Genomic DNA, 27138 nt, shown 5'->3' on the forward strand with positions numbered 1-27138 from the left:
AAAAGTTGACTATTTCTCTTCTTGCACTGCTAGTACAATTGAACCAAGTTTGCCTTTAAAGGCAAACTGAATCAAATTTCTCCCCCATCTCTCTTTCTGCCACAGGGTTGTCATACACCCATTAAACTGTCTCCTCAGGTTCACTGAATGCTATTTTGTCGCCAGTATTGAAGGAGGACTCAATTGTCAGTGCTGTCAGGCTTAGTACATGGACTGGAGAACTGCCATCTTTTCCTTCATGTCAAGCAGCAGAGCGTTACCTTGGGCTGGCCCTGGGCTGAGTCCTTAAAGAAAACAGTTTCTTTTTTAGGGGTTTTGGAATTGTCTACTCTTTAACCACACTCTGTTTGACATGGTCCATGGAGCGGTTTTATTACCAGGAAAAACCACTGTGACAAAGCTTTGTGGAAAATATTTTTTTATTATAAAACATACAGTATACTGATCTTAATATTTATATAAAACACAGTAGAAGTATCAGAGTCTTGTAAAGACCAATAATTTATACACTGAGACACAGGTCACTGTATTCTTCCAGTCTCATAGTCCGAAACAAACACCATACAAAATACAGAAGGACTGAAGTCAGCTAGGGGTTCCCCTGCTGTGAGGCATTTGCATTGTTACAGTAATTATTGCTGTGCTGTGGTGGAAAAAAATCAGGGTTGTTGCTAACTGAAGAGTTGATCCCAGAGAGCTGATAGAAGAATGGTTAGAGAGTAAGTTAGTAATCATATTCTATAAAGGCTTGGCTATGTCAAAAGTATTGCAGGGGATTATGGAAATAATTTTGTGTCCAGCAAAAATAATAATGAAATAACTTCTCTTGCATCAGCTCTTTTGTTATATTTAATACTACTTTGGTACGCTTTAAGGTGCATGTTGCATAAAGGAACAGATTTGCACTATCAGTGGTCATAGTACTTTATATCATAGGCAGAACCAAAATTGATTGGGGTAAGGAGAATTATCAACATGTTTCTCTCAGTTTGAGCTTTCTTGCGAAAGATGCACATTTATGTTCCTATTTTCTCCCTCAAAATAAAGCCATAGGGCATGGAAAGGGAACATGTGGCCCTTTAGGTGTTGCTGGACTACAACTCCCATTAACCTGACTATTGGCCATGCTGCCCAGGGCTGATGGGAGTTGGAGTCCAACGATTGACTGGCTAGAGGTTTCCCAGTCCTGCCACCGGAGTTTTAAAATAGCACAAGGTGTGAAAATATTAATTTGACAAGCTAATGCTATACTTAGGACAGAATTACTTGTTACATGCCCTACAAGACTGCTTCTGAGAATAGCATTCCTGGATCAAGTATTCTCCTCTTCCCCAATACCACCCAATGATGTTGAGTAGGAAACTCACATTAGGGTAAGTGTTCTGAGAAGTTATCCAGGAGAGGAGAACTTGACAGGGGGATTCAGTGGTCAGGGATGATGGGAATTACACTCCATCAACATGTGGAGGGTTACAGGTTCCCCACCTGCTTTGTGCCCCCCTAGATGTTCTTGAGTTACACCTCTCATCATTTCTGACTGTGTTGGCTGGGACCAATGAGCAGTGTTGAGTCCAACAGTGGGGTTCCTCATTCCTGACCTTAAGGTTGTGCTCCACAATCCAGCCACTTATTAGGTTCCACTGATCACAGTGGTTAACTCTTCCACTGAAATCAATGAGTCCTGAAAGTACTTAACTTTGGCTGAATTGCACTATATACCCTAGATAGGTATATGGCAGGATTAAAGCACACGCCTCTAAATCAAAAGCAAAACTGAAAAATGTTTAAAGTTCACCACATTGAGATGAAAGATTGTGGGCTATTAAATCCATAGCCCCCAAGGTCAGATTTCAAGACAAGTGGCAAGAAGCCATCTTACATCACAGAGAGCGTGTAGACGGCTTCTCAGATCTGCTACCTGCCTGAATAGTATTTTGACATTTCATGAAGGTAAAGCTGTGATCCACCATTTCTGGCACAACACTGTTCTTCTCTCAGTACAACTGTTTTCATTTAGCAACTGTATTTTCCTAGCTGTGCTCACTTGGCAGGGACTTTAGATATTTTTGTGTATTCAATGGCATTTTTTAAAAACTTTAGAATATGTGTATGTAGGTTGCTTTTGAATCACTGCCTAGTATATTTTTAGCAGTGCATTTATAGAAGCCTGCATCCTTTTGTGTAGCCTGCTGGATGATTAATGAGCCCTGAGGGTGAAGGAATTTGTTTCCATACAGACGGGATTGAGCTCCCGTTGTCAGATGTGATTTGTCTGGGAGATCCCACGTTATTTCTGCTTTAGGGATCCCAATGGCCATGCAGTTCAGCTTCACTGTGTTGCCTGGCCTTGCGTAAATGATGGGAGCCGGTTCGCTTGTGATCCGGGGTGGGTAGGCTATCACAATCACTGGGACATTCATAAGGGAAGAGCCATACTCGGTCGTGACCTTGCACAGGTAAGTACCTCTGTCAAACACGGATGCTTCACGCACTGTGAGAGAGCCATTCTCTAACAGGGAAAATCGCCCAACAGCCTGGGGGCCATCCAACACCATCCCATTGGGTAGAGTCCAAGTTATGCGAGCTTGCTGGCTGGGCTGGGTGATGCAGTGAAGCTGCAGGGTCTCCCCATTGATGATGCTCACTAAGTTGTTATACTGATTGCTGATTTCTGGTTTCAACCCCACTTTGAGGAAGACCACCCTTTCTGCATAGCCACCTGGGTTCCTGGCTGTGCAGCGGTAAGTCCCAGCATCTGCTGCAGACAAGGCACTGATGTGTAATATTCCATCCTTCTTGTGGTAGAATCGGTGCAAATGGCTGCTCTTCTGCAGCTCGGTGCCATTGGGAAGGATCCAGGCTGTGCTAGGTTGAGGAGTCCCATACACTGAGCAGTTCAGATTGATACTGTGTCCTGCTGCCGCAGTGATCCTTTCAGTGACTGGATCCCGAAAGGCTGGCTTTTCTACGTGGTCCATGACCTGCAGCTGCACAATCAGCCTGCCCTCTCCCCCTTCATTCCTGCCAATGCACACCAACTGCACTGAGTCTGTCTGTCTCACTCCTCGGATGTCTAGTGTGCCATTGCGGTGCACAGTAATTCTATTCCCATAATAGGGAGCAGGCAGGATCACTCCTTCTGGGAAAGCCCACATGACCCGTGGAGTTGGGATGCCTTCAGCTTTACAGTCAATGAGCTTCCGGCTGTCTCTCAGGGCCATTTCTCTCACTGAGGTGATGGCACTGGGGTGCCCATTTATTTTTGGAGGTTGAACATTGACATGGATCCAGACAACTTTCCGGTCTTCCCCAGCAGTATTCCGGGCTACACATGTGTAGTTGCCACTGTCAGATCTTTGGGCCTTCTGTATGAGAAGTGTCCCATCCCTATACACCTGATATTTATCTGACAAAAGTGGGATAGGTCTGTTGCTTGGAGACAACCACATCACTTTGGGTGTGGGCTCTCCTTTTGCTTCACATCCTACAGATACCACATCTCCATATGGGATGTTGAGAACCAAGTAGGTTTTATTCCTAATTGTAGCAGGTTCGGCCACTACTTTGACCCGCACTTTCATCTCATCTTTACCAATCTGGTTTTCGGCGTAGCAGGTGTAGTCTCCCTCTTCTCTCAGCCCTACGTCATTGAAGTACAGTGTCCCATTGTTGAATACGACATATCTCTTTGTTCGGCTCCCACTGTCATCTGCTAGCATGAGGGTATTGATCATGCTGCCATCTGGAAGGCCCCAGGAGATCTCAGGGTTCGGCAGACCTGTAGCTACACAGTCAACTTTCAGGTCCCCTCCATACATCACCTTGCGGTTATTCTCATTCTTGTGTTCGATTTTGGCAGGTTTCATCATCACATTCACCTTAAGAACCACGTAATCATCTCCAATCTTGTTGCGGGCCACACACAGATAGTCTCCTGCATCCCTTTCAGTGATGGAATGAACAACCAAAGTTCCATTGCCAAATACCTTGATTCTGCTGTCCAAACTAATTTAGAAAAAGGAAAGAAAACAAAACATATGTTTTAAGTTTATGTTCATAAACCATCATATTTTGAGCCAGAAAACAAACAAGAACAATTATCTTCATTTGCAATCAAACAATTCTACCCTGCAACTGACTTTCTTCTAGTGGAAGGATGTTTTTACATCATTATGCTTCTTCTGAAGATCCAGATTTTATTTACAGTATTCTATGCTGCATTTAGACATGGAAATACAAAGGAGGTGGGGGAATCTCCTGTATATATACACACCACAGATAAATCCCATGTAAGCTTATATGCATGGATACATATGTTTATAAAGTGAACAGGATATTGACAATATACTCCATATGGCAAGATATACATACTGTTATTCCATAGAGAGCCACATTGCTTTGGTATAAAACAGACCAGAGAATTTATTAGCTATTATATAGCTATTATATAGATATATTACCTATTATATTGTACATACGAGTGCCCACCTTCAGAATGCAGTCCTATGCACATTTACCTGGAAGTCAACCACACAGAACTTAATGGGGCTTACTGCTGAGCAGACATGCATAGGATTGTGCTGCCAATTCCCAAATAGTTACCGTGGGGCCTCTGGGAGCAGAAGATAATGGTTGTTTGGGTCTCACTAACAGGATACAAAATATTTACATGGAGCAATCTAAAAAGTTTATAAAGCCTAACTACTTAATGCATAAGAGCATTTATCCTCTCTGCAACAGTAAAATGTATGATCAATCTATTTTAAATGGTTATAAACATCCAGTGATACCATAAATAAGATGTTTGCCTGGGATGCTGCTCTGCAGGAATACCTAGTCTTTCTAGCTATGTCCAATTCAGGAGTTACCCCCGTTATTCTCAGATCAGAGAGATGGAAGAATTGCAAACTTTTCTCTTTGAGTTACTTTGGCGATTACTGTGTGTAGTCCTTTCTGCATTCACTGAACAAAGGAGCTTCAGGCAGAGTTCAAAGGAAAACTTGTGTGTGGTGTATCTAAATCCTATGCATGCTCCACTTCAAATGTTAAAACCAGCACTGCCAATCAGATGCAAACCACTCTCAAAACTTTCTTAAACTAAGGGATCTTTTTCATCCCTGCTACCAAGGAGCCTAAAAGTGGAACAAGATGTTATGGAAGGTCTAGGGCTGCTGCTGCAAAAAAATAAAAAATGACACCCCTACACCTTTTAATCTATTGTTAGGAAAGACTAATGAGATTCGGTGCATGGTGTGATACAATTGCACTGTGACAGTCTTCACTCTCACTAGTGAGAGTGGCAGCCCATGATGTAGAGCCCAAGTTGGGGAAATTCATAGTATGATGTCCTATTGTGACTTCCTTACATGTTACAGGGAACGGGGAAGAATAGGCGGGTGATCCCATGTCTTCTGTAATATCTAATTCCACAGTATGTTTATAGAAAAGTCCTATAGAATCCATCTAAAAAACCAGGCGCCTCACGAGTTCTACACTTTGAATGTTAAAGTTTGCCATACTCATCCTATTATAGTTCCATGACCTCAGGTATAATAAATGCATTTTATATGATGGGTGAATAAGCGTCCTTTATGAAACTCACATTCCTGAAAAAATTACCGTACAGTCATAAATGCTTAATGCCCTTCTCTTAAGGCTAACAATTTTTACATAACTTTTTGTAAGGCAGGGTCAATGCAAAAAATACGCACACACAACTATGTACAGTGGTACCTCAGGTTACATATGCTTCAGGTTACATACGCTTCAGGTTACAGACTCCGCTAACCCAGAAATAGTGCTTCAGGTTAAGAACTTTGCTTCAGGATGAGAACAGAAATCTTGCTCTGGCGGTGCGGCAGCAGGAGGAGGCCCCATTAGCTAAAGTGGTGCTTCAGGTTAAGAACAGTTTCAGGTTAAGTACGGACCTCCAGAACGAATTAAGTACTTAACCAGAGGTACCACTGTATTTTAAAACAACATTGCAATCGCAAACCAATGTGAAGTAGCATTAGTACAAATATAAATCAAGTGCAAGCATTTCGCCATACCTGAAACTCTTGGAAAACATAAATAATTGTATTTATGTTTAATATAAATATCAACGCTGAATTTCACTAGATGTACACAAGCATGAACAGCAAAATCAAATCTCATATTGCTGTTCTAGCATACATGGCCACAATCTGGTCAAAATGAAATACATTAAGCCCTGCTGGTTTAAGTGAGGAGTTCACTACACAATTATCTCTCCTCAAGTCAATGCACTGAAGAATGCTTCACTCTGGATACACTATAGCCTTTTTTTCAGATGGAGAAAAGTTGGACAAATAATGTGGATAGCTATGCAGGCCAATTTTAGCTTCTCTACCCTCTTCATTAGAACTATTTCAAGGCATTCTACCTTAATTTAACCCATCCATAGCCAGAGGAATTTCTTTGTGACCTATACTGGTCTAAATGAAAATTTCTGCCTTTAAGATACCTTTTCCACAGTGCTTTGCTCCCTGCAGAATCCTGCATGCTGTGCACTGCAAGACATTCAAAAGCATAATCTAGCTCCATAGTATGGCACTTTGAATTTCACTGCTGATATTCATAAATAAGAGTGTACTGAGAACACACCAAACACCCTGCCGCTCCTTTGCAAGGCAAGGGAAGATTGACAGTGTTGGGCCACCTGTCTTTCAGGGATACTTTTCCATTGAGGAAACTCTGATAAGACTGCAAGGAACCTTAAAGGTAAAGGTACCCCTGACCTAGATCCAGTTGCGGACGACTCTGGGGTTGCACGCTCATCTCGCTCTATAGCTTCCAGGTCATGTGGCCAGCATGACTAAGCCATTTCTGGTGAACCAGAGCAGCACACAGAAACACCATTTACCTTCCTGCCAGAGCGGTACCTATTTATCTACTTGCACTTGACGTGCTTTCGAACTGCTAGGTGGGCAGGAGCAGGGACTGGACAACGGGAGCTTACCTCGCCGCAGGGATTCGAACTGCTGACCACCTGATCGGCAAGCCCTAGGCTCTGTGGTTTAGGCCACAGCGCCACCTTTATAAAACAGGTATTCTAAACAAATGGTCTTAGGTTGGAATCCTATACATCTTTCATAGGAAGTGTTATTGAACTCGGTGCAATTTGTTTCTGGGTGGCCATGGTGCACAATCAAGCACTTAAGTCCAATATGTCATTACAGTGCCAACTGTCATGGATGCTTTAGCTGAGATACCTGCATTGCAGAGGATTGGACTAGATGACGCTCAGGGTCCCATGCAACTCTACTATTTTAGGATTCTATGCATGCAAGAGAATTGAAATGCTGTGAAAGGTATAACACTATTGCTGGTAGTTTACATTCTGAAACCATGTGCAATATACAGCGCTAAACTGCACTCTTCTCAGAAGTAGCCCAGAGAGAGCTATTTCCGTGTAAATGTGTATAGGATTGCAGCCTAAAGGAAGCAACATTAAAATGACTACAGCTATAGTGCTAATTTGAAGAGTTGTTATATTTAAACTAATCCAAAACAATTAAATACATATCTATGGTCATTTTTATTTTTTTACCTTTGTAGAGAATCCACCATCCTTTTTGAAGGCAGCCTCCAGAGTATCCGTGGCCAGGGGTCCCCAGAGGCGCTGCAGTCCAGTCTCAGGGTGCTGCCATAGGTCACATCTGTTCTCTGAGGAGAGCTCCCAGTAATCTTGGCATTTGTGGACTGCTTTCTGACATGCAACCATACGGTTCTCCTGGCAGCCCCAACCATGTTGGCTGCAATGCATTCGTAGCTCCCACTGTCTTTGGGAGAGACGTTCCGTATGTAAAGAGTTCCATTTGGAAAAACAAACAGATTGCCGCGTACAAACTGGGAAGTGCGGATCTGGGTTCCATCAAAAAGCACCCAGCGGATGCCAGGCAGAGGAGCTGCTTTGGCACTACAGTGAATGTTAATGTTCTGTCCCACACTGAGGGTAATGTTTTCCTGTTTCTCCTGCTGGATAATAGGTGGCAAGGCAGCAATGTGAAGTCTCACGGCAAGACTGTCAGTTCCTGCAGCGTTGCTGGCTATACACTTATATACTCCACGATCTGAGAAGTTAGTGTCCTTGAGGGACAAGGTTCGGTTTTCATATAGCATCACTCTTCCCTCTGTAGTGCTCACAGTTTGTAATATTTTCCTGTCGGGAAAAATCCAAGAAATATGGGGACTTGGAATACCACTGGCTTGGCACTCCATGATCACTTTTTCTCCAAAATAAACAGTCACATCTCTGAAGCGGGAACCCAGCATTCTGGGCTGCTGAGCTAAGACGGTCATCGAGACTATCATTTTATCAACACCATGCAGGTTCTGAGCAGTGCACAAATACTGTCCACGGTCCTGAAGCTGAACATTGCGAACGAGGAACGTACCATTTTTCAAGACTTCAAATCGTTGTATCCTTGTATTGGCTGTCATGACAGCTCCTGAAAGGCAAAGCAGGAAGGAAAAAGAAGAAAAGCATTTTTGGGGATACCTTTTTTTCTGAAAAGGAACATAGAAACTGTAGTAAACTGCAATATTCAAGATTATTATTATTTTATTATGCATTAGTATTATATCTTGTATATTTTATAAAATTTAAATAAATAAATTTCTAATTTAAATAAATTAGAAAAGGCCAAGACAAATCACTTTATTCCTTTTTTGCTGCACAATAGTACTCTGGCAGGACCTTATAAGAAGCAGAGGTATGAAGATCCAATCTAGTCAGTCATGTCAGAACACCCAATGGTCCCAGATGCAGTTTTATGTCCTTGTTTGCATCATAAGAATTTTCTGGCACTACCAACAGACATTCATCACAGTGCAGATGAGAATGGGCAGCCAGACACACAGAGGGTATAACCGGATGGGTGCAACAGTTGTGCCAAAACAGGTACAGCCAAACCCTATTATTAGGTAAAAAAAAAAATCAGTGCACACCTAAATTAATGGGGAAATGGACACTGTACCCTCCAAATAGGTTCCTAAAGGGAATGAAAATGTATGTTTATTGTACATAAAACATACTGTTCATGGGGGGGGGGGGGTATAGAGAATGCCTTACTGAAGAGGTTGCCAACCTGGCACCTGTGGGCAGCAGCCCCAAACTCTGAATTTGCATTTAAAAAGTAAGTCTCTAGCCCTCCTACAAAGAAAGGTAAGAAGCAAAATATGCAGGTACTCTTCTATGTGATTTCTCTGAGATGAGCAAGCCTGGCTTCTTCTTCCTGTCAATGTTTTTTAGCCAATGACTGACATCAAAGCTGTAGTGGATAAGTGAGTTGTTTGGAATCCCTGGGATCCTGAATAACTAACGCTCCTCTCCCCATGAATGCACTTTTCCTGTTTCCGTCTAATCTTCTAGGCTGATATTCAATAGGATACGTCTTTTTCCCCACGGTTGTACTTTTCACCATGTACCTTTGCTCATTTTGTGGTCTGCCACACCCTCATGACAGTCATATTGTGAGTGGCACCCCCAGCTCTCAAAATTAAAAATGGTTGGTGGCCTCTGCCTTACTGTGACTGGATCAAAATTAAATGCTTTAATACAAGCTGTGGGAAAATGGCCTCTAAAAATTATCTGCCCTATTTAAGGGCAGAGAAACTGGTTGGGGGGGGGGATGACTGAATTTCTCCAGAGGGGAAGATAAATTCCTCGCCAGTTTCTCAGGGGCAGGACTCAACATTAGGGGTGGGAGTAGGGCAACTTTTATGTTCCTTGTTTATTTCTTTTTGTTTCTATAACAATTGGCGGGGCAGTAACTACTGTGCAGCCTGGTCACCATTTTGCATCCTCCACAATTCTCTGGTTCTAGCATCATTCCAAGAGAAAGGGTAGTAGCAGCAGTGCTTTTTTCTGGGGGGAACACAGGGATACACAGACCCCTAAACATTTTGTGAATCTAAGTTTGGCCTCAATGAGGGGCAACATTTCAATATGAGTAGGAAAATGAGAGTACCCCTAAACATCTTTTTAGGGGGAAAAGTAGCAGTCACAAAAAAGTTAAACAACAGTTCATAATATTTAAAGAAAATTCTGTAAACATGCCTTTTCTAAGGGCAGGGGAAGAAGAAAAACATCAGGGTTGTTGTTTTTTTAAGAAAGAAAAGTATTCTGAGTAAATCTAACTAGTTTAAATATCTTACCGGTGGATACTTTTGTCCAAGAAAGGAGAGGCTTGGGTTCACCCGTGGCATCACATGGGATAACAGCATCTGATTCAGCAAGGATGGATAGACTGTTAGATCCTTTTGTTGTAATCTTAGGCCTCTCTCCTTGTATCTTGAAATGTGTTGAAGGCTGGATCATGCTGGAATTAAGTGCCTTCACTCCTCCAATTTTAGGCACAAATAGCACATTAGGATTATTGTAGTGGATGTTTCTGGAGGACTGCAATGTGGAAGTCCCTTGTGGCTTAATACTAGGAGTAGTACTCTCAGGTGGCAGTGTAGTATCAAGGGGCACAGGAGGCACTGGGGTAGCAGCAGCCCTTAGAGGAGTGCTTTGTGTGATCACCCTGGTTGGAGAGACAAATTTCTTCTCTGTTGTGCTAACTGGGTAAAGCGGATTAGGCACTATAGGTCTAGAGTTTACTCCCAATTGTTGGAATACCCTAGTTCTGTTCAACAGGAATGGTATTCTGGAATTAGGGAAGTAGGGTACAGCTTGATTTATTGTTCTTCCAGGCTTGTCTCTGGTGTCAGGAAGGTAGTTATTGGCAAAAACTCTGGAGTGACTGTTGAGTCTGTTTTCTCCCTGGTTGCCAAATCTGCTGGGGGTCTGCAACTTAGGTCTGTATAATGGAGCAACAGTTGTGGTGGGAAAGGTCTCTGTGTGAGGAGAAGAGGTTCTTTTGTCCTGTGTGGTATGTGCTGCGTAAGCTGTAATTTCTGGCTTATTGGTATAGTGAAGGGGGGCCTGGTGAGTTACAAAATGGTGATACAGACCTGGTGCAATGAGATATGGAGGCCTCATGGTCCCTCTTGCAGGGATCTGTTTTGGAGGTGCAAAAGCAGGTGCCTGATTAAAAATGGGTATAATTCCAATTGGCTGGTTGGGAATATTTGGATTCAGTGTATTGTATCTCCTACCACCATATGGTTCTTTCAGTTGCTTTTGTTGTGAGGTTATTCTGTTGTAGTTTGAATGGGAAGTGGAAAGTTCATTCTGTCGTGGGCTGAGACTGAATCTTTTGATGTCTGGAACTGCTACTTGACCAGGTGTGTAATTTTCTTTTGTAGACAAATTAAGAGTGCTAGGCTTTGATGGAGGAAGAGTAGTGGCTAATGGTGCAGATGGAATGGGTAATACTGGGGGATAGTTTTTTTCAGTTCTATATACATTAGTCTGATCATGATGATCATGTAACTGAGTAATACTTTCCTTTGTGTGCCTTGAAGATGGTGGTATAAGTGTTTTATTATGCCAAAGGCTGATCACTTGTTTAGTTTTTGCAGGTGTGGAAATGTGATCACCCACTGTACCATGGTGAGATGAAGTCAGTATTTCTCTTTGATGAGGAGATGTTGCCACTGTACTTATCTTTAGAGAGTCTGAAAATTTCTCCTGTTCATCTACAGTTGGAGGATCCTTAAAGCGTTCCCCCATGCCATCAGCAGTACTTAAACGCTGTACCTGGGAAGGTCTTGACTGAGCTACCCTTAAGTCAACTTCATTCCTTGAAGCTGATGAGCCAGTAAGAAAAGCTTCTTCTTTGAATTCTGGAATCTTTGAGAAACTAAGCTCAGAAAGTGACACTGGTCTAGTGATACTTTCTATAGATACTGACATGCTTGTTGTATGAGTGTTTCTAACTTGGTTATTTGCTGAAACAGTATTATCTTCCAAGACTTTGATGAATTCATTGCCTGCAGATGTTGCAAGCATATGTCCTGAGCTTTGAGGCAAATGTGGTTGTCTACCAGGGGCTGTAGTTAGAGAATCTGGTGTTGGTGTTGTCACCATGTGACTTTTCCAGTCCTTGGCAGCATTGGAAAGAGTTACAGGTATTTTAGGTGGTAAAGTAGAAAGATGAAGAAATGAAGCTTCTTCTGTGTCTTGGACCCCAGTAGACTTCCTTAAGGCAGTAGTACTTGTAGCTAGTGGAGAACTTACTTCAGGAGGCTTATATTCATTTCCATGTTGTGTTTCAGCATCAGATTTATGATGACCTTTAAAAATGGAACCCTGCAAACTTTGGGTAGCAGCTTCCGATTTAGATATTTTTCTAATAAAAGGTGTCTCTTCTATGGTGAAGGCAGTAGGAGGGATAAGTTTTGGTCTTCTGAACCTATTTGGTCTTAATCTCCTTCTCCCATATGGTCGTCTTCTAGGATGATGGATGACCTGTGAGTTAGAGGTAGTAGTTTTGCTTGTAATCATGGTCGCTGTGGTCAATTTGTTACTGGGAGCAGCAGTCATTGTTTGGGTTTTCTTGTTAAGTGGAACAGTGGTACTTTCTACAATAAAAGTGGCTTTGGGTTTTTGAGCATCTGTTTTTTCAAGTATTATACCTTCAGAACCCCTGAAAAGGTCAGAAGAAATTATTCCTTGCTGGTGCTCTATACTACCACTCTCTGTAGCTACAGAAGCAAAAGTAGTAGTAGAGGCTATTGAATTAATATAATTTTCAGTTTGAGAATGTGTGGGATGTTTTACAGCATGATGTAGCTTATTCATACTTTTGTGTTGTAAATTTGTTCCTGAACCTTCAGTTTTTGCAGGGACAGGTGCTTTAGGTGATAGTTCCACAGATGATAATGGATAAGGCAAGCTGCTTGTTACTTCTTCATTTGAAGGGTCTTGGGTGAAGCTATCTATGCCTTTTCGTGCCCCTGATGGATCATCTTTCCTCAAATCACTATGTGTCTGTACAGTTGGAGAAATCAGAGCATCTCCTCCAGTGGGTGTTTCTCCCCTGTTTGACAATCCACTTGCTATGGAAGACTCAGTACCCATTGCTGTAGACAGTGTGTGGTCTTGGTTATTATTCTGGGCGTTGACAGTGGGAAGAATTGTGACTGAGAACATTTCTCCCTCACCCAGCTGCAATGAATCTGCAGAAGACTCCTCTCCATTGACTTCCACAGCAGTGTTTGGTGGAGGGCTGATAATGGGAGGGCTGATAATGGGCGGAGCGTTGGTGGTTTGGTGCATGGACGGCGTCTCTGTTGTAGTCCTGAAGGAAGTGCCTGGTACCACTGTTGTTCTAGGGAAATTTTTCCCACGGACTTTTGCCAAAATGTTGGCCCAGTGCTGTGGATTAATTTGTTTGTTGGCCATATTTATTCTCCTTCGGGATTCAAATACCCTACGGCCCTCTGCAACATTGATCTCTTCAGTCCTGTCCATGCCTTTCCATAATTTCATTTTGTGCCTTCCTTTTTTGTTCTTCTTAACCTGAACCTGAGGAACATTGTCATTCTTTTCTTTAAGGGGCACTTCACGGTCCTTCAGGTGGAATTTTTTGCTCCGAGTATCATCAGCTTCTTCAGCACCTGATCCCTCATCATCTTCTATGACCCGCCCCTTTGCTTTTACAGAGGTTCTTGAACCAAGGCGTTTTTTTAGTTTCACCCTTTTTGAGGATCTGTCAGAGACCATTTTATTTACTGTGACTTTAACAGCAAATTGATCTGATCCTTGCTGGTTTATAGCCACACACCTGTAGTACCCACTGTCACTGACATGGCTGCGTGGAATTAAGAGGGTGCCATTGTCTAACAGGTACTGGTTGGATGAGTTTGATAAATCATGAAGGACATGGCTGCTTGGGAGTACCCAGCTTATGTGCGCATCTGGTACAGCCACTGCACTGCAGGGCAGAAGTATGGAATCCCCCACATTTTTTTCAATTTTCATTGTCTCAGAGTCAGCTGGCTGGATGACTGCGGGTTGTACCAGAAGTCTGTAGGCCATTGTGTCTGCATCACTCCTCACTTGAGCAACACAGTGGTACACACCAGAATCAGCATAGGCCACGGATTTGATGACTAACTGACCGCTGCTGAGGACAGAAAACCTGCTGTCTTCCATTCTGAATGGAGCTTTTAGTTTAGTTCCATCTGGAAGCATCCACACGATGGAGGGACTTTCTGATGCTTTCACATTGCAACTTAGCTGAGCATCCGAACCTTCCACTACACTCTGAGCTGCCTTTGTGTGCTGGTCTTGCTCTATCATAACCCAGCTGCTTCTCTGCTGTCTGTTTTCTTGAATCTGAATTGTTTGAGAAATTTGGGTAGAAAAAGAGAGCACGACTTTATTCCCTGTGCTCTGGCGCCTGTTCAGTTGGATATGTATCAGTGGCTGCATCACCCAGGAAGGCTCAGCAAGGATTCTCCCTTTGACACCTGTGTAGTAAAGAGCATCATAATCAGAACCTTGCTTGTAATGATAGCTTAATTTGGGTTTGTGGCTGAGCACATGCTCCCTTTCTAACTTGACAGGCACTTCACTATAATAAGCAATAAGCTTCCACAATTTTTCATAGTTTTCTCGGTTCATGGGGCATTCCAGATCCAAGGAAATGGTTGCGTTGATTTCAATTTCTTGAGGTGAGTTCTGGCTCCACTGAATTTGGGTGGTGTTTGTTGGCTTCTTGATTTCACACTTCAGATTCACTATGTTGCCATGCTCATCTGTCAGGTTCAGAGTAATGTTCCATGGAGACAGCTGAAATTCTTCCATGGGAAGCTCAGAGACATCATCTTCCTCTACCTCCTCCACCTCCTCGAGGCCAATGCTCTGTTTTAGTGGAGACTGTATGATAGGCTTTGTGCAGGAAACATTTTTCACATTTTGAATGTCTTGTTTCTGAAATTGCTTAGGGAAGGCGCATTTAGGGCAAAGCTGGCCTTCTTCATAGGCTTTGTCTTTTTTACACTTTAAAACAGCTGGAAGACAAAAAATAATAATAATCTAAAAGTCAGATGGAATTTTGACAGAGAAATATTTTATCTGAAAGTTTTGCCTATACAACACTCTATCAATTGGCCTGTACAGCCTATTGGTATATTTTTTTTTCCAGATGCCTTGGTTTAGAGGATAGAACTAGGAAGAGAATTATCACTGAAGGTATCATCATATGGAATAAGAAATGCAAGAACTTTCCTTCTGACTATTCATATCCTTCGGCCCTATCATACTACTGTCTTCCAGAAATTCGGCCCAACAGCAATAGCTATTGGTTTCACAAGCATTAATTCTGCAGCTTTGGGAGCTTGATACATGCTGTTTAAAACATTTAAATGAGGAATAGGGAGCCTCCAGTTTATGGGTCAAACTTGGCCTACCAGGCACCTCCATTTGATCCAAGATGCCATTTTTCTCATGCTGTGGCCACTTTCCCCACATCTGACATCTTATGTGATATTCGGTATGGGACAGGTAGAGATATGGCTGCTCCGAGGAGGGTTGAACTTCCTGAGCACCTGAAATGGTACAGTCCCCTCTGCCATTTCTGAACTGGGCCACCACATTCTGAAACATGTGTATGCCTGACTGCTATCATTGTCCCAAAGAGAAGAGATAGAAAATACCCTTTTCTTTAGAATGGAAAGTTCCCCAATTAAGTTGGTTCTGTTGAGGTAACTGCTCTACAACATTAGAAATACATGAAAGAATCAGCCTCCCCACACCCAAATCATGCCTTTAATGCCCAGTATGTAGCCTGCAGCTGTGTCTTCAATTTTGGCACTTTTCCCCCTAAGCCTTGTAACTATGTGGTTTGTCTAGACTGCATCTGGGGAGGGATACCAGCAGAACTGGGACCCACAGAAGGGAAGACAGAACGACATGCTATGTATTTAGCATAATGTGTAGTTTGGCCCTTATAGTGAACTTTGCTATTCAAATAGTGCCCAATTGGCTTGGAGAAATATCTTAGGACCAGTTCAGGTGTATTCACTTATATATTTTTAACACTTTCCATTGGTTTGGTTGGTTGGTCAGGTCCTAGACTATGTGTGCCATTGGCATGAAATTGCAGGGTCTTCTTATGTTCTTATGAATTATGGAAAGGCAGTTTTTAAGGTTTAGAAATATAAACAAACAAACAAACAAACAAATAAATAAATAAATAAATAAATAAATAAATAAATAAATAAATAACCCAGCCCCTGAGTATAGGCCAAAAAAGGAAGGCAATATTTCTGTGATAATTTCTGCCGGAGTCTATTTCTAATGTAGTAAAACAACAACTATGATCTTCCCTTACCTGCAAACTTCTGATTCCATTCAAGGAACCATTTCAACCTGCAGTCACAAGACCAGGGGTTCCCATGAAGATAAACATTCTCTAGGAGTGGCATTTTTTGAAAAATGCCCATAGGCAGTGTTCTAATGGCATTTTCAGACAAGTAGAGGTGCTTTATTGTCGACAGCCTGAAATAATCAAGGACCAAAAATGTAGAAAACGTGTTGGGGTGAAGCTGTTGGAGCAAGTTTCCTTCCAAATGGAGAAGTCTGAGGGAAGTTAATCCATTAAAAGCATTTGGGTGGATGAATTCAATTCGGTTGTGGTCCATGTGCAATCTCATAAGGCTGGAAAGCCCTTGGAGGGTTTGACCAGTTATAACCTGCAGCTTGTTGTAGCTTATTTTGAATACCTAAATGGCCAGGTAAAATGAATAGGTTAATACTTTTTAGTAGTAACATGGCACTGCAGAAGAGGCACACATAAAGCAATACAGGAGAATATATTGGCCCAGACTAGACAAATGTAGCCACACTTCAGTCCCTTCAAAATAAGCAGAATTTACTTAAGACACAGCAAAATGGATTTCAGTAGGATGTACATACAGTATGATTGCCTTTATGTGGATTAGAGCCACAGAACTGTAAGTCTGATTCAGGAACTCCTACATACGTGAGGAATGAAAGTGACTGCTCTACTGTGTGCTACTGTATGTGTGTGTATGTGTGTATGTGTACCCACTAACAAACATGGTTCAATAATACAGACTACAGATGTGGGTGGGTGGGTTTTGTGGGTCTATGCAGGAGCTTCTGATCATGTATCTTATATAGCTTTCTCCAATGCCACCAACAACCAGGCAGTCACTGTTTATACTAATTCCATAGAAGCATACAAAGCTGCCTTTGGACCATCAGTTAACCCAGCTCAGTATTGCCAGTCAGCAGCTCTCTAGGGTTTTGGGCAATGGACACCCCCAGCCCTGTGTGGAGATGTCACAGATTGAACTTGGGGGTCTTCTGTATGCAACACAGATGCTCTACTCCTTCCCCATGTATGCACATCTGGGCTTTGTGGGAACACAGCTAATAGACTGAAACTGTTGTTATTTTAAGAAGAAACATTTTGACTCAACCTGTAGTGATGTCAGATCTTTTAAGGCTCCGTTAGGTATGTTTTGGATGTCATTCCCATGAAGCATGAGCAGTTCCAGTTTTGCAAGGCCTGCAAACGAGTTTCCAGATATTGCCTGTATGCTGTTAAACCTGGAGGGGGGATGGGGAGAACCACATTTAAGTGTTGAATCATCATTTTGCATTGAGTAAACCAGACATTTTTAGGCACCTTTGGGTTATTCATAAATCATACACTTAACCTGACAAAGTTAATGAAGCATTTTAACAAGACCTGGTGTTTCATGTGTTAAAAGTCAATGCTTCTTTGACTACACACACACACACACACACACACACACACACACACACTTCAGTTGCAGCTTAAATTAATGGAATTATCAATTAATTAGAAAAGGCTTTTCTGGACAGTGTTCTCCATGTGCTGGATATATTAGTCAGTGGCAGGGATCCAACCTATGATGATATGGGGACTGGCAACCAGTAGGCATGCAAGGATGCCAACAGAACATGTAACAATAAATGAATAATGTTTTGTGCAGAGGACATTTAAACATGGATGCCTGCCAAGCAGTTTCTGGAACCAGAAAACCACAGCTACTAGCTAAACTGCTAGATTTGCACATATAGCATGTAATTAGGTATTTAACTGTTAAGATAAATATGTGGTTTTGAAATTGCAAAACTGTGAATGTAGAAACTCAGGCTGCAAACTGATTAAAAATTGCTTAGTAGATTAATCGCTTGCCCTTTGACAGGCCAATCAATTAACTCTCAGTACATTTGCATTTTACTAAAGTTTCACTGCAGTTGTCTCAGCTACTGAAGGGAGCATATAAAATAAAGAAAGCCATGGTTCATTATTAGAAGGCCATCTTTTAACCTCTGTCCCAATCACAGTAGCACAGCAGAACAACTAATGAAGAGAAACATGAAAATGCTCTCATGACTTCTATGGCTCCTCTTCTTGAATGCTACACAGCAGCCACTGTGGAGGGTTGTGGTTATTCTCTTGGTTTTTGTAGGCTACCATTACAATATGGCATCATTTAGGGAAGCAGCATCAGAGACAGTAGTACAGCAATTATTTCTGTATATTTTGAGTCAAAATGGGGCAAAATGGGATGCTGTTGTCTAAGGGGCAAAATGGGATGCTGTTGAGGCAAAATGGGATGCTGTTGTCTAAGTGGTCTGTGCACACATTTAGCAATTGATTTGGGGAGAACCCCAATGTAGGCAGGAGGAGTGTCACAACCCAGGTAAACAGAGGCAGAAGAAAGGATGAAAGCAATAGCAATGGTGGTAGTAAGAGCAGATGCTCTAGAGGAAGTAGGAAATTCTGGAGCAAAGCGAGGGAAGGAAATTGCTGGGACATGGACACAGAGAGAGAACAGCTTATCAAATAGTCCATGACCAAGGCAGGTGTGGTAAATATAAAATTAGTTGGGTAAGGTCTTTGTTTAAGAGCTTAGAAGAAACAAGACTGGTAGGGTTGGCACGTAAGACATGAGCAAGAAAGCAAGTTCAACTGAAGCTGGAGATCTATTTTCCAAAAAGGATAAGAAGTGATTATTAGTGCTTCAACAATTGTTATCTCCTCTCTGAAAATGAAGTGATCGTGATGTGGGCAGGAGAAAGGTACTTGTAGCAAGACAGCAAATGCTAATGCACATTCACCATTGGCTCATTGTGTTGGTCATATACTGAAGACAATCAGTAGGATTTATCTGGGTCTCACAAAAATGTTAAATATAAATGTAGGTAGATCACAGTAGTTTTAGATCAATTCCCATAAATGCTCCTCTTTATGGAAGGCTTTTAATCTGTACAGTAATGGTATCACATTGCAGCTCATGTGATGCACAATGCTTCAAACTAGTGGGATGAACTCTCAAAGAATGTAAAATGCCGCAGTAAAATTGCAATACAAACCCCAAATTGATTCGTTCCACATGTTTAGAGATTCTTGTTGGCACAGCTGCTAAGGACCGAAATGTGCAGTGAACTTCAGTGGGAACATAACAGGCACATGGATGAGGACACGCAAGTGTAGTTTCCGGAAGCCCGAGAGAGAGAATCAGCACCACGGATAGTGCCCCCAAATATGTTTGCTTTAGCATCTTCACCAATTTATTCATCTCACTATACCTGTTTAATTCAAAAGACAGAGAACTAGTTTAATTTTTAAATAGATGTCAAACATGGCTATTTAGATACTCTGCATTTCATGTGGCCAGTTTGACGACCTCACTACATCCTTAAGTGTGTGAAATCCCTTCATGGAGTAACATGTGAAGGCGGCTAAGGAAGAACCCAGATCCATCACGCTTAAAACACTGCTACCAAATTGGACCCAACATGGAAGAAAACACCCACAAGCACTCTTCTCATAAACATACACAAAGGAAGTAACAAGTGGGAGCAGAACACACCCATATACTTAAGACTTAACACAAGTTCACACCCATTAAATAACCAAAAGGCAGATCTTAAACATTTAGAGCCAATGAATGAGGTTTAGATAAAGTACTGCAAGCATTTACTTGCTCTGCTGCAGCTGAAGCATGGCTGTATGGATGGATAACTCCTAATACTACCCGTGGCTGGTGCAAAGTATGAAAAAGACCGATGACATGTCAAGCAAGGAAGGGGATCTTCCCCATTCTCCTTGAACTTCCTTAGAATAATCTGACCTATTTCCTCAAACAACAAGCCAACGGCTTTGCTTACTCTGAGCCACTCTGAGTTAAATCAGAGCTCAACCTCCTATGTGCCTCTAAAATTCCTCCTATTCACCACTTAGCCCCACCCGCTCTTCGGATGTAAGCTCCCCCCAGGCCATTTTGATCTAACAGACTCTTGCCTGTTTCTGTTTACTTGTTCCCTTCCTGTTTGCCCTTCCCTTGATTCTGCTATGCCATCCATGACCTGGTTTGTTTTCCGTCAACAGACATCCTTACATGGCTGTGTGTGAGTCAAGGAGTAGCACAAGAGCGGCTTTGCCATAAGCTTGTTTGAAGCTCTGGAGCAACTGGCGAGTTATAGTCTCTGGAGCAACTGGTGAGTTACAGTCTCACATCCATGCTGGAATTCTCATTCCTGATCCCTACAAGCTGCTTCCTCAGAAAAATGGCTCATGGGATTGAGCCATTAGCCTCTACAAAGCTATTTCTTTGTGTATACTCCGAAGTTCTTAGATCTGCAAGCAATAAGGCTGTCATTCCTTTCCTATCAGCATCATATGCAAGCCATTATGACTCTAAAGCAGCAGTTCAAGAGGCTGAAGGGGCTTCTCAAATGTCTGTGGTCAGGTTAACACAATAGTTGCCCCTTCTTTAAAAAATAACTCCATGGCACGTCAAAGAACTTTGTACTTAACACAGTGTTTCTTTAATGCATATCAATATTTACATATTTTCTTTTCTTTAGAGGACTAATAAACATTTACTTCTATTCATATAATTCCTGCTTAGAGTCAGACAGAAGTTACAACATCAAAAGATGACTTCCTACTCAAAATCCTGGGCTCAGGCCTCTAAGTGGAAAATGATGTACCGCAAGGTTTCTTTCTTCCTTTTAAATAAGAAGATCCATAACAATGGAAAATGCATTATGCTGTCACAATGCCTTCCACCCCTACAGATGGAAGACCCTAGGGAAAAGCTGTAGCTCTGTGACAGAGCACATGCTTTGTATGCAAAAATATCCCAGGTTCCATCCCTGGCATCTTCAGACTCCTGTCTGAACCCGTGAAGAGCAGCTGCCAAACAGTACAGACACGACTAAGCTAGATGGACCAATAGTCTGACTTGGTATTAGGCAGGTTCCTATGTTTCCTACATTTGGCACAATGGCAAACACGCACTGACTAGAAATAATGGCTTTTTAAAGTTCGCAAGTTCTTATTACACAGAAATGAACATTTAAAATATGAATGATGGAGAAGCTATATATGAAGAGCAACAATTGTAGCAGGATATCAACTACTAATTTAACCAAAGAGTTCTGTGTGATGTTATCTAACCCCATCACAGTATAAATGCTGGCATTTGCACTGGTTCTGGGTTTAGAAGATGATTGCAATGAGAATAATTGTTGAATCACACAGGGACTACATATAGGTATTTCTGTTCCTTAATTGGTGCCTTCTCTTAATATTCTTTGTAATATGCTGCTTATCTATGTCTTTTCCTCGAGAAGATGTGTGATAAAAAAGAAGAAGCAACTTATTCAAACATTCAAAAACACAATTACCGGTGGACAGAACAATCCAAATCCCAGGTGGGCAGCAGAGACATCATCACCTCTGCACCCCTGTTGCTTTCACCAGTCAGGGTGGAAGGCGGAGTACAGGGGAACTGCTGTGCCAACCTGGAGCTTGCACAGAGATCAGGCTCAATGCTGATGAGTGAAAGCAGTGAGGCCAGTTCACTCCTTCCCCCAGAATGCCTCATTTAGAGACTTTCTGCAGGTGGGGATCCCACAGGTGGTACTTTCTTCTGACTGCACATTTGGGAGGCAGAATGGGGAGCTCCATGCCAGAAGAGTGGCACTCCAGTCTCTGATGGCAGAGATTGGCATGGAGGGACACAGATGCTCAAGTTAGGGTCTGGTAGTGGTGGTGGTGAGGGATGCACACACAATGCCTGGACCCAATGTCCAGGTGAGTTCTGACGCACCTGCTCATTTCGTGATCCTTCCCTTTGTTGAGCAGGAGAGGTCTGAAGGTGTTTCTTTTACTCATATTTGCTTGAGCTATCAGGGATCCTGATGAAGCAGGGTGCCCAATCACACAGAGGTTTCTACTCGCTTTCAAGGAAACTCTAGTTCAAGTCTCATTCAGACGGCTCAACAGGACAAGGTTGGGGACTGAGCAGGAGGGGATGTGCATGTTAGGTGTAGGGTCAGCAGAGACAACACCGTGCCTCTTAAACATACCTTGATGATGGATACCTGGAAGTTGGGTCAAAGCCAATAATGGACATGTAAATGCTTCAAATGAGCCAAATGACAGGACACTTCCATACAGCAGTTTATTGAGGATTTGGTGATGCTCATGCATGGAAGACTTTGCAGGGTCCTCATCAAAATGCCATCTCAGCTTCCCCTCCCCATTTAATGTGAATTTACCAGTTTAGTGGTTTGTTTGGTGTTTTTTTTAACTTCATTGAGTTTTCTGTGGAAAATCTGATTTAAATGGAAAAAATAATGTAGGGTGGAATTTGAGAGGAACAATGCCAAGTGAACGTTGCACAAAACATGCATTCATGAGCACCACCAGGTCCACAATAAACAGCAGCACTTGATATCATTTGCTACGGGAATCTGCTACTCAGTAGTTGGGAAATACAGTGAAACCTGCTTCATGGATGTGAGTGACCAGTGAGGCTGCTATTGAGTTTCTAGTAAGGTTGAAGGTGAATTTGAACTTTTTAATAATCACAGGGCAGAAAGAATGTACCTGCACTGTGTCCTGTCCTGTACCTGCACTGTGCTTAACAGGAAAAAACACTTCTCCTAAATTTCTCTAGCTTGTAATGGATAAACAGCATTGAAAGGGCCAAGGACCTTGTTTTATTAGCAGTTTGGTGGTTGGTGACTGCTAGGGTGCTTAACCCTCATACAGAAGAAGGAATTTCAGCAAAGGCAGCATGTCATGCTATTATGTTACATGAGTAAGAAAAGGAGCCCCTGCCAAAATCTGCAAGCTTATGTAGCATTTAGAGCAGAGATTTCCATAATGTGTGCCGTGACATGTTAGTGTGTCAGCTACAGTGTGTAGGTGTGTCACGCGAATGCTCCCCACACTCCTCCCAGGGCTGGAAAGGGGTTAGCTTAGCCTCCGGTTTGCTAGTAAAGCTGGATTACTGTATAGCGAAATGAGGCATGTCCAAAAAATGTGTCACCAACATGAAAAATTTGGAAAGCTCTGTTTTAAGAGTTACAGGAGCCCGTTTCCCCTTTGTTTCTAGCCAACCTGATGTTGACTTTGAAAAGTGGTGATCAATAGAAGGAAGCCAAGTAGCATGCTAGATAGAGTCAAGTCTAGGAATCTGGGCTTGGTGCACAGGAGAGCAAAAAACAGAGGATGTGTAAAGAGAGGTTGTGGGTTGAAGAGCAGCAGACCACATTACAAGCAGAGATCCAGTCTACATCAGAGGGGGTGTTGTGGTTAGAAGGGCACAAACAAGTAGTAAAATACAATCAACAGTGAATAATCACCATTCTAGATAGAAAGCTTTAAATTCGTACCTCGGAAGTCGAATGGAATACATTCCGGAAGTCCGTTCGACTTCCAAAACATTCAAAAACCAAATAATAGAATCATAGAATCATAGAGTTGGAAGAGACCACAAGGGCCATCGAGTCCAACCCCCTGCCAAGCAGGAAACACCATCAGAGCACTCCTGACATATGGTTGTCAAGCCTCTGCTTAAAGACCTCCAAAGCAGGAGACTCCACCACACTCCTTGGCAGCAAATTCCACTGTCGAACAGCTCTCACTGTCAGGAAGTTCTTCCTAATGTTTAGGTGGAATCTTCTTTCTTGTAGTTTGGATCCATTGCTCTGTGTCCGCTTCTCTGGAGCAGCAGAAAACAACCTTTCTCCCTCCTCTATGTGACATCCTTTTATATATTTGAACATGGCTATCATATCACCCCTTAACCTCCTCTTCTCCAGGCTAAACATGCCCAGCTCCCTTAGCCGTTCCTCATAAGGCATAGTTTCCAAGCCTTTGAAATCGCAGCTTCTGATTGGCTGCAGGAAGCTCTTGCAGCCAATCAAGCTGTGGAAGCCCCGCTGGACATTCAGGTTCCAAAAGAACATTTGCAAACCGGAACAAACATTTCCGCGTTTGTGGTGTTTGGAAGCCAAAAAGTCTGAGTCCCATGGCATTTGGGATCCAAGGTACGACTGTACACTTGTCTCCGACCTATAAAGATTAATTAGTGGGCAAGTCACTGGAACTCAGAGGCTCAGGGATGCCGGCTCCTGGGGGCTGAGCTGTTTTGTCCCCCCTAATATCTTTTGGGAGGGGATCAGGGCTGCCCAGTGATGAGCTGAGTGTGGCACAGTTCCAGTGGCAAACTCTTCCTCCTCCTGCCATGGAAGAGAAGGAGGTTGGAAGCAGCCTTCTGTCGGTGGTGGAGCCAGGAGGAGGTGGAGTGACTGGCCACTGAAGCCTCACAGCAGCCACATTTGGCTCTGTTCCCAGCTCCTCCCGATGTCACATGTGTTACATCAGGATGTTGCATCACATGTGATGTCACCCTCATCATGTTGGACCCCCAATCGCCCTCGCAAGCTGGTGATCTATATACATTACTCTGAGCTCATCAGCAGAAGCGTGGGATGCAACTGTAATAAATGAAATAACTGAAATATTAATTTAAGCTCTGTGGAGGTAGGCTCTGTGGAGAGGGAAAGAGGTTTGAACTAGATGACTTTTGATCTCTTCCAAGCCTGTAACTCTATAAAACTAGTGAAGCAATGAACAAGCAATTCCAAGGGTACCAAAGTAACAGAATGAATATAATACTTGGATCTAATTACCAAAGCTCTCCTATTGAAAAGTGGCCTATAATTGATGGCGATGTGCAAAGGCACTAACATGTGACAGGGATAAAGAGTTCTTGGCTTAAATTGGGGCGACCCTCCATTTTCAGCTTGAGGGCCACACTGACAGCCACCCTTCTGAGGGCCACATGTAAACACTGCCCTAGATGTGTGCCCCTGAGGGTAGAAAACTTTGGCAAAGTGGTACAAACTGGTGGGTGATGTGCTTGAATTGGATTATTAGAAGCATCCCTGCATCTGCAGGGGACATTCTGCAACTCCAAACATCTTCCTTGCTCTCTAGAACAGAGACGTTGGGGGAAAGGGTGAGAAAAAGAGGAAACGTAAGACAGGACGGGAAATTACTGCTTTGAAATTGCTTTGAAATCCTGCTTGCCCCATTCCATCTCAGCATTCATACTGTTTCCCACCGCCCCCTAGGGATTGTTTAGAGTTATTACCTAGGCAGAGACCTTAAGGGTCAAGAAAGCAGGATTATTGAGATAATGTATGAGGTGCTACGAAGGCTCTGAATGCTCCAAAGGGCTATATATAAACACAGTGCTGATGATGAAGAGGAAGACACATTGAATCTGGGCGGCCAGACAGGGTGAAGTCAGAGAGAGCTTAACTTCTGAATGGGCAAAGGACCGTCTTGTGTCGATCCCTCTGCAGATGATTTCATGACATGACACTCCATCCTGCATGTGCCTTTTGTCTGGGCAGGGGCTGTGGTGGGATCAAGTCCAAGGATTTATCCCCCAAGGTGGCCTCAGGTTTCCTCCTGGAGGCGGGAGAACGAGTAGGTGGTGAAGGAAGGAAGGCTGATTATTTCCCCAGCCCTTCTCAGGGCAGCTGAAGGCGATGTGCCTGAGAGCTACACTGTTTAAGGGATACCTGAGCTAGATGTGCTTTCCACTCCTAGCTTCATTTGGAGGGCACATGCTTCTCATTAGAGAAGAATGTCCTTAATTCACTGAGTCATTACAGCGATATACCCCTTGGGGAAAGAAAGAGAGAGGAAAGAAAAAGAGAGAGAAAGAAAAAGAGAGGGGGGAGGGAGAAAGCCCCACTTCCATCCCTATAAAGTGAGTTTCTATTCCACATTTCATCCCGACCTTTCAAACACAACAACAACAAAGGGGGGGGGGGGATTGTGAAATTCAAACTAAGCCAGACAAAGTTCCAATCCTTTCTAATCGTTCCAAAGCAACAACTGCAAGTCCACTAGCTTGTGCAATTTATTCTCTCTCTTTCAAACAAAATATAATGACAAAAGCAGTTGAGGCTGTTTGACTACGGGGCAGGAGGAGTCTCCTTCAGCAAGATTGCCTTCGGGAGGCGCAGCAAGCCATGCAAGAGGTGGAGAGCACGAGAGAGATTACCTACTGTTGGCCAAGAGTGTCAGACACCGTTGCTTGCAGGATCCATCCTGTCGACGAATAGCAAAGAACAGCTAGTGCCACGGGCGGGCGCTTCGCCTGCCTGCCCGAGCAACACCCCACCCCCGCCTCGAGCGCCTTTCTGGGTCTCCTCTTCCGTAGACTCCAGAGCTGCGCGCAAACGTAGTTCACACCCCACCCCGAAGGTGCGCGCTTTGAGCCGAGCTCAGCAGTCTTCCTTCCTGGTTCTGCAACTCCCAGTTCTGAGATGCATCAATCCGGGGAAAGTGGGGATGTGAGGAGAAGAAGGGGCGGGAAATAGATACACATCTTAAGATTTAAAAAAAAAATGGGGAGGGAAACAAAACAAAACGGGAGCTCAGGAATCCTTCCCAAGATCTATTCTCTGTTTTCCTCACCCCTGTTAGGCAGTAAATCCAGGAACTCTTATTGAAGAGCCAAGTGAAAAGCGAAGAAATGGAAAGCAGGGTAACAGAACAGGGAACTTGGAGCGCTTCTGTCCTTTCGGCGCTTCTCTCTTTGAACACTTCGAAACAAGAGGCACCAGCACCAGCGAGCTTGGGGCTTTCTTTCTTTCTTTCCCTCCCTACTTCCCCACCGAGGCGCTTCCGCAGCCAAACTCTTGCCCCGGGGACGGACTCTGCCCCTCCGGCTCCCTCCGCAGCTGCTGCGTCTCGGGACCAGCAAGAGGAGCGCGCCCCGCGCCAAGCATGCCCCGCGCTGGCTCTCTGCCTCCTGCGTCTTGCGCGGCGCGTTTGCAAGCAGGCGCGAGCGGCGGCTCTCCTTTGCCTGGTGGGCGGCTCTGGGAGGCGGAGG

At 43.3% G+C, this 27138-nt stretch overlaps 1 protein-coding gene across 3 annotated transcripts; it reads right to left on the bottom strand.

The window, feature by feature from the left end:
- Positions 1 to 401: 401 nt before the first annotated feature.
- Positions 402 to 27126, bottom strand: MXRA5 (matrix remodeling associated 5). 3 transcript variants are annotated; one of them, XM_083501779.1, is made up of 7 exons: positions 26309 to 27126; positions 19295 to 19510; positions 17365 to 17494; positions 16251 to 16641; positions 10180 to 14928; positions 7571 to 8471; positions 402 to 4005 (listed from the first exon to the last, which is right to left on the bottom strand). In XM_083501779.1, exons 2-7 carry the CDS (start codon positions 19498 to 19500, stop codon positions 2097 to 2099), a joined length of 8286 nt encoding a protein of 2761 aa, XP_083357905.1. In that variant the 5' UTR covers positions 19501 to 19510; positions 26309 to 27126; the 3' UTR covers positions 402 to 2096. The 3 variants fall into 3 exon arrangements, with proteins under 3 accessions (XP_083357905.1, XP_083357906.1, XP_083357907.1); XM_083501780.1 differs by having other exon boundaries at positions 26305 to 27126; XM_083501781.1 differs by having other exon boundaries at positions 26721 to 27049.
- Between the last annotated feature and the right edge of the window lie 12 nt (positions 27127 to 27138).

The sequence above is a fragment of the Podarcis liolepis genome, assembly GCF_965112155.1.
Source record: "Podarcis liolepis genome assembly, chromosome: 4".
NCBI classification, from domain to species: domain Eukaryota; kingdom Metazoa; phylum Chordata; class Lepidosauria; order Squamata; family Lacertidae; genus Podarcis; species Podarcis liolepis.